The 14,037-nt window shown below is 40.1% G+C and overlaps 1 protein-coding gene across 5 annotated transcripts in view; it reads right to left on the bottom strand.

Moving 5' to 3' along the window:
• The window catches only part of LOC112050485 (mitogen-activated protein kinase kinase kinase 4), a 43,851-nt gene that overhangs the window by 18,989 nt on the left and 10,825 nt on the right, over positions 1 to 14,037 (bottom strand). For all 5 annotated transcript variants that reach the window (XM_052883821.1, XM_052883822.1, XM_024088756.2 and 2 more), the window contains 14 exons: positions 13,210 to 13,295; positions 11,842 to 11,972; positions 11,026 to 11,202; positions 10,047 to 10,207; positions 9,739 to 9,854; positions 9,041 to 9,225; positions 8,114 to 8,247; positions 7,353 to 7,606; positions 5,988 to 6,192; positions 4,905 to 5,019; positions 3,836 to 3,948; positions 2,560 to 2,719; positions 1,270 to 1,437; positions 144 to 280 (listed from right to left, as the gene is read on the bottom strand). In XM_052883821.1, coding sequence (XP_052739781.1) covers positions 144 to 280; positions 1,270 to 1,437; positions 2,560 to 2,719; positions 3,836 to 3,948; positions 4,905 to 5,019; positions 5,988 to 6,192; positions 7,353 to 7,606; positions 8,114 to 8,247; positions 9,041 to 9,225; positions 9,739 to 9,854; positions 10,047 to 10,207; positions 11,026 to 11,202; positions 11,842 to 11,972; positions 13,210 to 13,295 — 2,142 coding nt within the window. The remainder of the gene's footprint in view (positions 1 to 143; positions 281 to 1,269; positions 1,438 to 2,559; positions 2,720 to 3,835; positions 3,949 to 4,904; positions 5,020 to 5,987; positions 6,193 to 7,352; positions 7,607 to 8,113; positions 8,248 to 9,040; positions 9,226 to 9,738; positions 9,855 to 10,046; positions 10,208 to 11,025; positions 11,203 to 11,841; positions 11,973 to 13,209; positions 13,296 to 14,037) is intronic.

Genomic DNA, 14,037 nt, shown 5'->3' with positions numbered 1-14,037 from the left:
GACCCCCACCAGGTGGACTGACGACATCAAGCGAGTCGCAGGGATTTGCTGGATGCAGCTCAGGATCGTAATGTTAGTCGATACTAAAGGCCTATGTCCTGCAGTGGAAGTCCATAGGCTGATATGATGATGTTCATACTTACGCGAAAGCCGGCGGCGCTAGCACGGCGGCCTGCGGAGTCCTCGCTGCCAGTCTCGCGGTGAAGGCCCACTCGGCCGCTAGCGTTGCCCGACTCTGGGCTTCCGTTTCTGACATCGTGCGAAGGTACGATAGGTATTGCTGGATAAACATTAGTAATATTATTGGATAGTATTAAAAAGTAGGGTTTCTGTTAGCATTAGACCTCCCCTCAACAAGGTGAGCAGTATTTCAAACGGATTCTTGCGCCTTTGACGAATTAAATATGGACGTGACTCTCTAGATTCTAGAAGATAAAGTTTAGTATCGACGATCGACGATATAAGAACTGTTTCTATAGAATCGGCGTGTCATTGTTGTTGTTTTTGCTGTGTACAGAGCTCCATAAAAATGCCACTTTGTGCAGTTGAATCTTATATTAAACAGTCAACACGGTTTTTAGAACAAAGATAGAGTTTTGTTAGTATTTTTAAACTTATTTATATCAAATTTGTAGTAAAAACAATATCCAAGAATAATCGATTTTGGCCGAATATTCTGTGTAACTAAACCGTTGATGAAGAAGACTGTTTGTTAAAGTTTTATTAGTGTGCGCAAAAATTACATGTGTGTATATTGCGATTTCAATTTATAATTGTGTGTAGTGTCAGAAAACAAAATATATATACTGATACACATATTTTCAATATGCTAGTTTTTTTTCCTCTCCTCCCTCAAAAACGGCAGATAATTGGTGAATTTGGGTGCGATGCAAGTCCATAGGTAATTAGTCTAAGGTCGCTATACGTGACGATTTATGATTTATTTGATTCGAGAAGGTCTGAGCGTGTCTACTGTCAAGGAATTATAGTGAAGTTCAAAATAATATTTAATTGGTGAAAAAGTTACAGTATGAAAATATATAATATTAAGCTGACTACTTATTTAGGGACCGAGTGCCAATATCAAGCGACCACGAGTGACTGCCGCGCCGCAAACCCGATTTTGGCAGTGTAGCATAAACTTGCTTACTAAGCATTGTGCGTTATAATAAGACTCATTACAGACTAGTCTTAAGGCACGCTACAGTCGCCACCTCACTGCACTCTCCTTAAGTTCCTGTAGTGTTCAGAGCTAGGTTATGGGCCCACCTGCAGCGCAGTCTCAACCGTCGCGTCGAAGGTGTGCAGTATGTCGAGCAGATCCTTGCGTGTCTGCAGCACGGCGCGCGAGCCCCGCAGCGCCGCCTCCACATTACGCGCGAACGAGGCACGCATCTCCGCTGCTATGTCCAGACCCTCCTTCAGTTCGTGTATTAACTGTTCAGAACAACATTAATTTATATACTAACTTGTGCCCCACGGTGTTGCCAAGCTGTGCCTTTATCAAATCAAATAGTAGGGGAGCCGAAGATGGGATTTTTGCAGTTACTCGAGCGCGGCAGTTGAACATAAGGGGAGCCCTTAACATTTGTGGGTGCGATAAGGGCAACCAAAATAAAACTTCAGATATACTCAACCAGCTCGTCAGGTTACAGCGTAACGTAATGGAATAGGAGGATTCCAAAGTTACAAAATAAAACCCTTATATTTCTGTAATATTTTCAATTTTTATTTCTGTAAGTAATAAAAATTGACTTTAAAGTCTGTATTTTTTTTCCCTACCGCTGAAAGCGAAAAAAGTATAATATAACCATTTATTCTTTCTATCATCTAATCTGCCAAACCTAATCGATTCCATTGACGCTGTAACTGCAAATTTAGCATCCCGGGCTCCCCAACTATAATAATGATTTAATAAACACAAACAAAATTAACCGCATAATAAAATTTTTGTTATTTACAATACACGATAGCATTTAAGCTCTCATCATCGTCATCATCATATCAGCCGATGGACGTCCTCTGCAGGATATAGGGCTTTTGTAGGGATTTCAGAACATCACAATCCTGAGCCGCCTGCATCCAGCGAATTCCTGCGACTTGCTTGATGTCGTCAGTCCACCTGGTGGGGAGTCGACCAACACTACGCTTTCTAGTGCGGGGTCGCCATTCCAGCAATTTGGGACTCCAACGACCATAGACTCTTCGAAATATGTGCCCCGCCCATTTCCACTTCAGCTTCGCGACTCGTTAATCAATGTCTGTTACTTTGGTTCTTCTGCAGATCCTTATTCGATCACACAGAGATACTCCGAGCATAGAAAGAAAAGAAAAGAAAAAAAATGAGTTTAGTTCAAAATTATGCCACAAATCACAATATCTCCAGTACACCAGGTCAGCCAGGACAATACCCTGCGATGTGTGACATAATCCTTATAATCTAAATTAATAACTGAAATTAAACTTAATAATAAATAACCATAAATTCCATTGCCCACTCCATTGCCCGTTGTGACAGTGTGTAACCGCTTGTAGGGAATATAATCGAAACAGACTAACTTGTTTGATAGTAAGGCAGGACAGTTGCTCCGGTCGGCCCTCCATCCTCAGCGAGAGGTAGTCGTGGACTGCCTCCATACAAATACTGGTCAGCAGCAGGAAATGACTCCTATACGATGGTAGCTGCATTGATAACGTCTCTTCACACCAGCAACCGTACCTAAAGGAATTGCAGTAACTTTTTTACTGAAAGTTTATAGATCAAGCAGATGGTCTAATTTGCGCGTCAAGACATAAAACAATTTTGTTACATATCGCTCCCTCCTATATATTAAAGAGGGGGATATTAGAGCCTCAATAGTTCAACGGTAAAGCGGTCGGAGTCATCGCAGAGGGGTGGTGGTTCGATCCCCGCCCCGTTGGACTATTGTTGTACCCACTCCTAATACACTATAGGGGAATAGGAATGTTAGTCATATTTGAACTTGATTAAATAAGGACCTGCCTTAATAGACGTTAATTTTCTGACAAAGTATATGATCAACGATCTAATGCAATTATTAAAACTGTTTCTATACAATTAACGTTTCATAGTTGTAATCGTGATCGCTTAAAGAGCTCCGTAGAAATACCTTTTTCTGTAATTGAATGGTATAAAAATCGGTCAACAACTTCTAGTTTAGGATAAGATTTATACCTAATTTAAGCTCGTTTTTTCAAACAATTACAGGCAATTTTGTTCGTGAATATGGATTCCGATACTGGTCCTTATGTAGTTAATCTGAGTATTTAAAAGATATAGCTAATATTCTATCAAAAAATGTTATGTTATCTGTTTCAATTACGTTACAACTAAAAAAATACATTTAAAAACTATCACTTATATGGATGGGTGGAATTCGGGCAAGCAAGTTTAGAACAAGTTGGATTCAAAGTAGTGTAATTTGTGACCTAACGCGGCCACAGTTTAAAAATAAATAAGGTCATAAATTATACTGGTCCATCCAGCCTGTTCTAGTCCCAAGAGCTGGTCAATATTTTTGGTAGGTATTTGAGCCGTGATATGGCCTTTGTCTTGCCGGGGTATGCATCTCTAACTTTTCAGTTCAGAATTGTCTTAATTATCTATATCTGTGAAGTCTACCAATCCGCATTGGACCAGCATGGTGGACTATTGACCTAACCACTCTCATTCTGAGAGGATCATGATTTGAGGCAAGTTGAAAACCTATCCTTGTCCTGTATTTCTCCCTAACACAGAACTAAAAGGCCTGGCTTATTAATAATCAGAATGTATTTTTAAATTGAGAATTTTATTAATGTAAAAAGGTGTTACCTCCGAAATTCATAAGTATTCCTAATGATATAACTATTATGTGTATCAGTCTTTTGTTCCGTGTCTTTGGTTTCGTAGAAAACGTCTTGCGCGTCTTCTTCCACGCCTTCTTGCTACATATAAAACAAAACAAAGCATCAATTTTCGAAATCACCTTCGCTTCTTGTATGTTCTTATAACACAGTACATAGAAACTAAATTATGACCAATTCAAAAAATTTACAATTATAATGTTACTGTATTTCAAATTGAATTATAGTTGCTTAAACATGAAACATAAACAAAAAACATTGACCTCTTATAATAAAAGGACGCACAATCATGTAGATAATTTCACTTAAAAACTGGTCAATTTTGCTTTGACAGTTTTAGAATTATTGGTTAAGAAAATTATACTTACAGACCTATATATAGTCCAATATTCAATAAAATCCTAAATTCAGAGCAAATTCAACCTTAAGGATTGAGTTTAAGATTGATTTTGTAAATGCGACTACTTGAATTGAGTGCCAATAAGTTGTGTTTGGCTTTAATTGAGGAACGTCTTTTGGTCGCTGATTGTGCATCCACTTTTTAATAGGATATCGATGGGTATTTTTTTCTACGTAATTAATGATAATTTTGAATAAACTAAACTCTTTAAAATTGATGTGACACTTTATGTAGACCAACAGAGAGGCGAATATCTTAGCATTCCATGGATTCACCGTGCAGGTGCCGGGTCTATCGCGTGGTAGGGAGAAAAACACCAAGCAAAGTCCAGGACTTGTGACTACTGGATGTAGGGTTAAGGAATTCCTTGACGATCGATCAACACTCCCCTTCTCTGCTCGTGTTGTTCTCCCTACCTATCCAAATTTGGTAAGATCCTATTAGAGCAGCTTTTATCTTAAGTCAACCGTAATCACACAATTCAACCACCTCTCCTTTAGTCTCTTTTGTCTTTCTGTTGGCAAATACTATCAAATTTATCTGTGTTTCATCCCTCGTAGATACTATATTATTAATTTGTATTTCATGCCTTATTAAAATAAAACATAAGATGGTTTACATATTTATGTAGAAATACCTGCGGTTCCAGCAGAGTAAGGTAGACCTTGTTGAGCAGCTTGTTGCACATCTTGTTCATGAACATCATGCAGCGTCGCACGCCTTGAGTCTTCAGCATCTCATAGTGATAGTCACTGTGAACAAAATTAATTTTCTTCATCAGAGGCGTGATAGCCCAGTGGATATGACCTTTGCCTTCGTTTCGGAAGGCGTGAGTTCTAAGGCGTGCATCTCCAACTTTTCAGTTATGTGCATTTTAATAAATTAAATATCATGTGTCTCAAACGGTGAAGGAAAAACATCATGACAAAATCTGCATACCTGAGAACTTCCTTAACTCTCTATGTGAGTGAAGTCTGCCAATCTGTATTGGACCAGCGCAAATAGTCCATATTTGCCTAACCCGTGTAATTCTGAGACTCGTGCACAACGGGTGAGTCGAACATGGGTTTTTAATGATGCTCATGATCATCATTTTTTATCATTGTCAGCTGACTGACAACTGTTCACTGTTAAAACTAACGGCATGGCGTGGCAGGCGCATGGTATTGTTAGAATTTGGCTAATGAAAATAGAGACTGAAATCGGCCGGTAAATTCAAAAACATATCTACTAATCTGTAATAAAAACGTTTATGTGTGAAAACATTACTACATATTGAAAAAAAATTAAATTGCAATTATCAAACTTGAGTTATTCAAATATTTTCACTATTGTTTTGGGAACGGCCTCCATTTGGTTTTAAATTTGCCGGTAGATTTCAGTCTCTACTTTCATTAGCCAAACTCTATGTCATTAATTGACAGGTATACGCGTATTTCTATTCCCACCTCTGCCCTCTGTTATCATTCTCCGCATCTCTACACGCAGACCAGGACTCCTACAATGAACTTCACTTAATATAATACTGGTTACGTACCGGTACGCAGACACCTCGGTCCGGCCCAGCAGCCGCAGCTGCGCCACGTCCCTCAGCTGGTCAATGTCGTACAGTACACATCATGAGTCACTTCGCGCTCGTAGCTGTGCTCGCGGAGGACATTCAGGTACTGGGCAATCGAGGACTCAGTAACGAAGTTAAGTGAATATACTGGTTACGTACCGGTACGCAGACACCTCGGTCCGGCCCAGCAGCCGCAGCTGCGCCACGTCCCGCAACTGGTCGATGTCGTACACGTCGTGCGTCACCTCGCGCTCGTAGCTGTGCTCGCCGGAGGTGTAGCCGCTCTCGCTGGACACGGTGGTGTCATTCGTGCTGTAAGTCTCCGACACCACTATCTCGGGTGTCATGTCGCCTAGAGCACACTCTAGAAAAACAAAAAACGTGTGTGTTTTAGGTTACGCGTTTGAAATAAAACTTATTAAAAAAGCTTAAGATATAAATACTAAAGGTCATTCCTCACGAAATCTTGAAAACCGCTTGACGTACAAAGATGAAATTTGGCAAAGAGGTAGTCTATAGTTAGTAGGTATCCGCTAAGAAGGGATTTTGCGATAGGGTAGGATTAAAGAGGTCTAAGGGTGGACGAAGTTTACAAGCTTGCTTAGTTATTATAGTCTGTGCTATGAGCGAAATCTTGCAAATAAATTTTAAAAAAGATTTCCCAAACTTATAAAGCCGAAAGGTTGAATTTCGTTTGAATGGCAAAGCACGGTTTTTCATGAGGCATAATTTTACCCACTAACAACACCTTTTATTCAACAATGATAAAATATTTCAGAGTTGGTTAAATCAATGATTTATCTCAAGGAAAATGTCACAAAAAATTAAAATTGGAATACAGGGCTTACTACAACCTTTTACAAAATCTTTCCATTCTATTTATTTATTTTTTTATTTGTGACTGTCGCAGCATTTACACAAATACAATCTAAAAAAAAACACAAACACAAGGCTCTGCACAATCAAATGAAGGTAGACACGGCATGCACATTTCCGTAATATTAAAATAAATTGACGATTACATTAAATCAGTTTACATAAGAAAAATAATACATTTTACAGTAACAAGAAAAGGAAACATTTTACAACTACTATTTGAATATACTATATTATATAATACAAAAAATAAAATGGAATTGGTAAAAACAAAAAGAAAAATTAGTTTAGCAAATTTAGCAAAACTAACTTGCCACTGCCACTTGTCCACAAAGACTCACCAAGGACATATTCCTTGGTGAGTCTTTGTGGATATCTATAGACCGACTAAGTGCGTTATATAATTTACATAGCCTGGGCATAGTAGAATAGGCGCCAAAAACAGTTCTAGTGCGTTGCGGTACAAGGGCGGTTATTTAAGGGCGTAAATAATGTTACCTTCCAAAATCGCAATACGAAACGATCGTGTAATAAACTTAATAGCCCTCTGGGTATGAATTGTTAAAAACATTATGGAATCGCTACGGATTTAAGAGCTTGTGGTTTGGCCCCTGATCACATCTTCATACATTATTCGCAAAAACTCACCAGTTTTGGCAATTCCGCTATCAGTAATATCAACTCCTCGTTTTTCTTCATTTCTGCTTTCACTGCCTTCAATGACTTCTTTATTTACTGCGTCTATAACTTCATTGGTCTGCACATCAGATTCTTTCCCCTGATCATCAGAATGATCAGATTTCCTGTCGGATTGTCCGCTAGAGTCACTGTTGTTGGAGTCGCTTGTGTTATTGCTAACGTTGAAACGAACTTGGCACGGTCGTTGGCTGACTGAAGATTTTCTGTGAAGCACAAAGCTTTAAAATGTATGAAACTTAGGCATTATTTGAAATTCAGTCTTATGTATACTTTTCCAATTAAAAACAACGCAGATTTGATTGAATGGTATAATTAAATTTTGGATGTTGATGACCTTCTATACCGACACATCAATATCACTAAACAATATTAACGACTTCTATAAAAGGTTGACAATGAAAACAGTGAGTTGAATATATAAGCTAAACAAAGAACCGTTTTATCTTACCAAGTCAAGCAACCAAGTTAAGGCCTTATTCTTTTACCATGTGCCCACCTACACTACACAACTACCAGAGAGAGAGTCCATCTGTCCATCATGTTCAACTCAATTTTTTTATTTCAAACAGGATTACTGTAAATACTTTTGAAATATCAAGATTGTCTGATTTTAATGTCTCGTATTACCAGTTCAAAAGGTAGAATTTACTGAAGTTAGACTAAAAGCGGACTTCTTAACATTTACACTTTTGAAAACATTTACCACTGACCTGCTACTGGGTTCCGTGGAGACGCCGTGCTCCAGGCCGCGTCGACTCTTGTCGCGTACTGTACGCAGCATGCGACGGACGGACAGCACCTTCAGACGCATGTGCAGTGCCGTGTTGTACCACAGACACATCGCCTGCCAATATATTATGAAGATTAAAGTTTCGCACACATACCTCCCTTCTAGACTATCTACCTTTATTGGTGACATTTTTTAACGGAAATTGGCATTCCATGGCATATAAAAAACTTTAACTCTGTTAATTCCTGTCCAGAACAGTTATCTGGTATATATATTAAGCCATTAGCGTAAGTTCTTGTACCAAGATGACCAGCTGACGAACCGAAAATATTGCTGTCTTTAGTTGCGATGGAACGAAATACAGAGCAATATTATCCGATCCGCTAGCTTACCTTATTTTATTATTATATTCCTTGAATTGCATTGAATTGAAAGCTGGAGCAGCTTATGAAGTTTTGACATTCGAGCTTCTCCTTTTGAGTATGAACGCGTACAGAGCTATCACCGCCTCGTACGCATCCAACAAATCGGCCACTTGCTTCACGGCGATAACCACTGCGGCAGTACTAAACTCTACTCACTCTCAGCCTGTTCATAGTTCTGTCGAAGAAGAGCTCAGTGTGATCCGGCTCGAAGGACCATATATTGGGATCAACGCTACCGCCGCTTTGTGCACGTCCAGCGACTCTGTCACTTGCTTCATTCGTTGCTTCATGACGATAACCACTGTACTGAAAACTACTCACTCTCAGTCTGTTCATAGTTCTGTCGGAGAAGAGCTCGGGGTAAACCGGCTCGAAGGACCATATGTTGGGGTCAGCGCTACCGCCGCCTCAAACACGCCCAGCGACTCGGTCACTTGTTTCATAGCGATAACAGCACTACGGCAGTACTGAACTCTACTCACTTTCAGTCTGTTCACAGTCCTGTCGGAGAAGAGCTCGGGGTGCTCGGCCGCGGCCGCGATGCTGGACGGGTACAGAGCTATCACCGCCTCGTACGCTTCCAGCAACTCGGCCACTTGTTTCATGGCGATACCGACTGCGGTAGTGCAGCGCTCGCAGTCGAATGATACACAACCGAAGAGATAATCTGCAAAAGATTCATAGTTATTTGATGATGATACTAATCATCATCATATCAGCCGATGGACGTCCACTGCAGGACAAGGCAGCCTTTTGTAGGGACTTCGAACCATCAAGATCCTGAGCCGTCTGCATCCAGCGAATCCCTGCTACTCGCTTGATGTCCTTCAAGTGATGACCTGGATAAGGCAAGCGAAGGCGTGGCAGGCCAAAGGCTACTCGGAAACAGTCCATAGAAGCAGATGTGAAGGCTACCGATCTGTCCTGAATTGCGTTTAAAAACGCAGCAGACAATTCTGGAAGAAATTACTTTCAGCCATTGCACCACTAGGTATGGATGGACTTAAAGAACAAGAGATGAAAGATACGAACTCTTTGTGTCCAGCTCTTTCTAATGACCAAAGAGTGTTATATGAGGCCATGGGCCAACAATCTCAATATTTCATTGGTTCTAAAACGGTTTTTATACACAATATTTAAAACAAACAAAATATTTAAATAAATAAATCTGCACGCTTACCTTCGCCATTTTGATCTGGATTATATTCTTCTAGTGGGTGGGAAAGATCTTCACTTGATCCATCAATGGGAGCCAGCAGTCGTGTCCGATTTCTACAAGGATCTGGATTTTCGAACCTAGAATACAAATTGCAATATGATTGATTTTTAAGACACCTTGCTTTTGGATTTAGCAGTAAAATGGACGTTGGGAAGGCGAAATTGCGGCCCTACAACAGAATTCCCAGATGGATTGATGCATCAAACCAGTGATGAGGATGGTGAGGAGGATGATGATGATGAAGCTCTTCATGTTTCAAAGGCACTTACTTATACTCATGGATCCTCTGCATGATGGAGGGGATCATGCTGCGCTGGGAGCACAGGAACTCGTCCTGCTGTCCGAGGGTCCGCCCCGCCAGCTTGGCTTTCAGCTCCAACCATATCAGGTCTTTGAGCTCATTCTGCCACACCTGCTCCTCGCGACTTATCTGAACGAACAACAGAAGTATTGTTAAATGTTTCATAAAGTTTTAAAATTTTAGTTTTTAAATGTGTTTTTGACAATACGAGCCAAAACGCCTGTCGGCCATGACAGTCATCAAGTGTGTTAGTGACGTCACAAAATGGAAGACAGCGTTAATTACGTTTGGGAAATTTAAAACTTAGCTTTTACTAATTGATGTCGATATATTTTAGTTTATATTAATTTCGAGTGTCCGAAAAATCCTTTGGACAAACCAATCTCTGTTTCCACTCACCAGTCACTGAACTCCTTCAAAATGAAAGGAACTGCATATGAAATGTATTTAATGTAGGGTAAACAATTACACACACACACGGTACACAGTTGGAAGACCCAATGAACCGTTGGGCTCCCAAAATGTACTAAGCCAAGTACAGTGTTGCCCACTAGGTAGACTGAGGAAATTAAAAGTGTCACAGATCGCCTTTAGTTAAGGTGGCGCTGGATCGACCCCTTTACATACTCTCCTAGGCACGGGGGTGTGCCAACACCGCCATCTTTCCACCTCCAGGCTGTGCTATTAAGATTTTTCTTGTAAGAAAATCAAAATAACGTATTTTTTACAGCGTTTACAAGGCGGGTATACGGACAACAGAGCGACAGGAAAATTTTAGCTGGCAAAAGCCTAGCACTAACTAAGCTCACTGAGGTGTCTGTCCATAAGGATTTCCCCTTCTGGACCATTTTGTTGAGGAGTTTCTATAAGGCCTGTATCCAACCAATAAGCAGAGTAAATTCATCACTATCCATCGAGTATGTAATGAATGGTCATTGAATACTCACCGTGCGTTTGCACCCTTTCTCAATGTTGCCCATATTGATGAGCATGCTGAAAGTGTTGTGGAAGTTGACCCTGCTGGCGGGCAGCTCGTCCTCGTCTCCTCGCTGCTGCACGTCCTCGCACGCCGCCTGGCACTTCAGACGAGAGCTGAGGGACATGAAGCGACTGCACGACTCCACCTAACAAATAATATAATTTTAATTATTTAATTAGCCTTCAATGAAAAAAATATATTGACCTAATAGATACCCTAACTACAACAATGTGGTTAGTTTATATGCGTCAGAAGTCGGTGGAAGAGGCACACCAGATATCTATAGATATCATATCAGCATATCAAGATGCTGCATCATTACTCGCGTGAGGTCGCAACCAAGCGCTAACTAGTCATTGAAAAAAATAGGTCCAAGTTGCAACGCAGGCGGATTGCTTGGACATATCAACATCACGCCTCTTTCTTGTAGATGAATTGAATTCTAATTCAATTAGAAAGACACCACGCCCTTCCACTTATATCCCTTCTTTGCTTGCTTCTTCCATTCTCATCAATCCTTTCATACATGTTCATTAGTTTAGAGTGCTCTTGACCTGGCCTTTGGAGTGTCCAGTATTTGGTTTAGCAATGCTCGCTTTGGCCTTTTCCCTTTTAACATTTCCATTCAACCTCGCTTTATGCCTTTTGTTTGTCTCATTTGATTCATTAAGGGCCCAAACCACCAAAGCATACCTGATTTTAGTCACCACATCTTTTATATTTCAACATTCTCTTATTACATTGGATTGTTATTAGTAAAAAAAACATAAAGTAAGAAACTTACAAGCGTGGGTACTGCAGGCTGAGGACTGGGCGAGGGAAGAGAATCAGCTCTGGGCTCCCTCTGGCTGTCCTTCCAGTCGCGCTCCTTGGATATGTTGAGCTTCCGCTCCGATCGTCTTCTGATGGGCCGTGCTAAATACAACAATTCGTTTCATTACTACTAATATTATAACTATCTCTAGAACTGCAACAACTTCGGAATTAGAACGGTTATCCGACGCTTCTCAAGGAAAAATTCTACCAAGTTTGGTTGCACAGGGAGAACAAGGATCTGCTCGCGCTTTTTTGGTAACATTAGAAGAGGATTGAAATGTCATAAAGGAGCTCCTTAGGAACTTGTGCCCCGTGTACACACGTGGTACCAAGGTATGATTACCAAGGTCTGCTCGAAGTTTTTCTCTGTCACACTATAATAATAATAATCCATGGAATGCCATTGATCTTTCGAAAGAAAGAATGAAAAATATTTATCTTTCTATAATAGCGACTCCCTGATTTGCACAAGTACAACTTATTTTATTTATTTTTTTAATCAAAATTAAATTAATATAAATGAAAGTCAGCCGGTACTGTCTGCACTACAATCAACTCACAGCTCAAACCACTGAACGGATTGCTAAAATTTGGCACACTGATATAATGACAGCTAAGACAGAATTTTTCGAAATTTACAATTTCATAATGAGAGCCCCAGAAAAATATCAGAATCACGCGGACGAAGTCGCAGGCTAATCACAAAGATAAAGGTTTAGCGGTTAGCAAATAAACAGACAGATAAGGAGAATGGCCTTATACTATGTAAATATTATACTTTAATTATTGGCATGGCACAGTAGTACGAGTATGTTTTAGTGTTCCGTATAGTACCGCGTAGAAACCAGTTAGGTCTATAAGTACAATAACCTTTTACACCACTTCCAAGTACATTACGCATATAAGCCTGTGTAGTAAAACTTTTTCATTAAATAGTCTAACTCTTGGTGGGGTTCTATATCTTTTTGCGAGTTCGACCGTTTTAAAAATCTAGTAAGGTGCATCGACCATACAAAAACCTAGTAAGTCTCTGATACTTACTAGGTTTTGAAATGGTTAAAGTGACTTACTAAGTTTTTACATGGTTCAACGCGGTTAATGATGTGCCATACTAGGTATTGATACTTAAATATATCTGGTATTATTGATCTTTCGCTGCTGGTGTTTTTAGAGATAGTGGGGACTCACTAGATTAGCAAGATTATGCAATAAAACCATTTTTGAAAAAAATGTCCCTTACTAGATTTTGAAATGGGACAGCCGAGCATCTTCACTTAGCATCAAATGAGATACCAATCAACAGTTACCTCGTCGTTCAATAAAAAAGAAATCTCACTTGGGGGCGGCGCAGGCACGTCATCCAGTTTGGAACCCTCCACCAGCATCTTCTGCAGATTGGATCCGGATTCCAGGAATACATTCCTGAAAGAGAAAAAGATTTTTTAGAATTCGAAATATATTCAAAACCTTACCTTTAAACACGAAAATCTTTTCTCCGAAAACGAGCTAGCTGACTCCAAATACCTCAGGGACCAGAGTGGACCCCGGATTTAGTAAGCACTCTCACTTTTATGATGATGGGAAATAAAAGACAGAGAGCGCATAAGGGGCTCCTACCTGTAGGTAACATGCGATCATAGGACGTATATCGTAAAGAGAAATAGACATCAACCAATAACACCGCAACTGGAAATATCGCTATCTCTTTCGTTGCCTTGGAACAAAATACTGTGACTACTTTATCGCCATTGGTTGACGTTTTGTCAGGGCGGATCTGGGACAGGCTTTGGACGTGGCAATCAGTCAATATAGTCGACCGGCACCACCTAATCAGTCGATAGAACTCATGACTTCTTCTGGGAGACCGGCCCCTAAATCGTTGAGTTATTAAGGCTTCATCTTTTCAAGTCAGTAACCCAAAATACCTACATCCTGACGCCAAGACGAGAACTCAAACAGGCTCAAATCAATCATATAAATGATGGACGTCCACTGCAGGACATAGGCCTTTTGTAGGTTGGGACTTCTAAACATTCAGAGCCGCCTACATTCAGCGCCTCGCTTGATGTTAGTCCACCTGGTGGGGGATCGACTAAAAAACGCAGTGTTATTAAAACTTATTTTAGGGTTATCAAAAAAATTACAGTTCATTCCATTTAGGTTT

Source organism: Bicyclus anynana, chromosome 10, assembly GCF_947172395.1.
Source record: "Bicyclus anynana chromosome 10, ilBicAnyn1.1, whole genome shotgun sequence".
Taxonomy (NCBI): Eukaryota; Metazoa; Arthropoda; class Insecta; order Lepidoptera; family Nymphalidae; genus Bicyclus; species Bicyclus anynana.
This window is presented reverse-complemented; position numbering and strand designations above follow the sequence as displayed.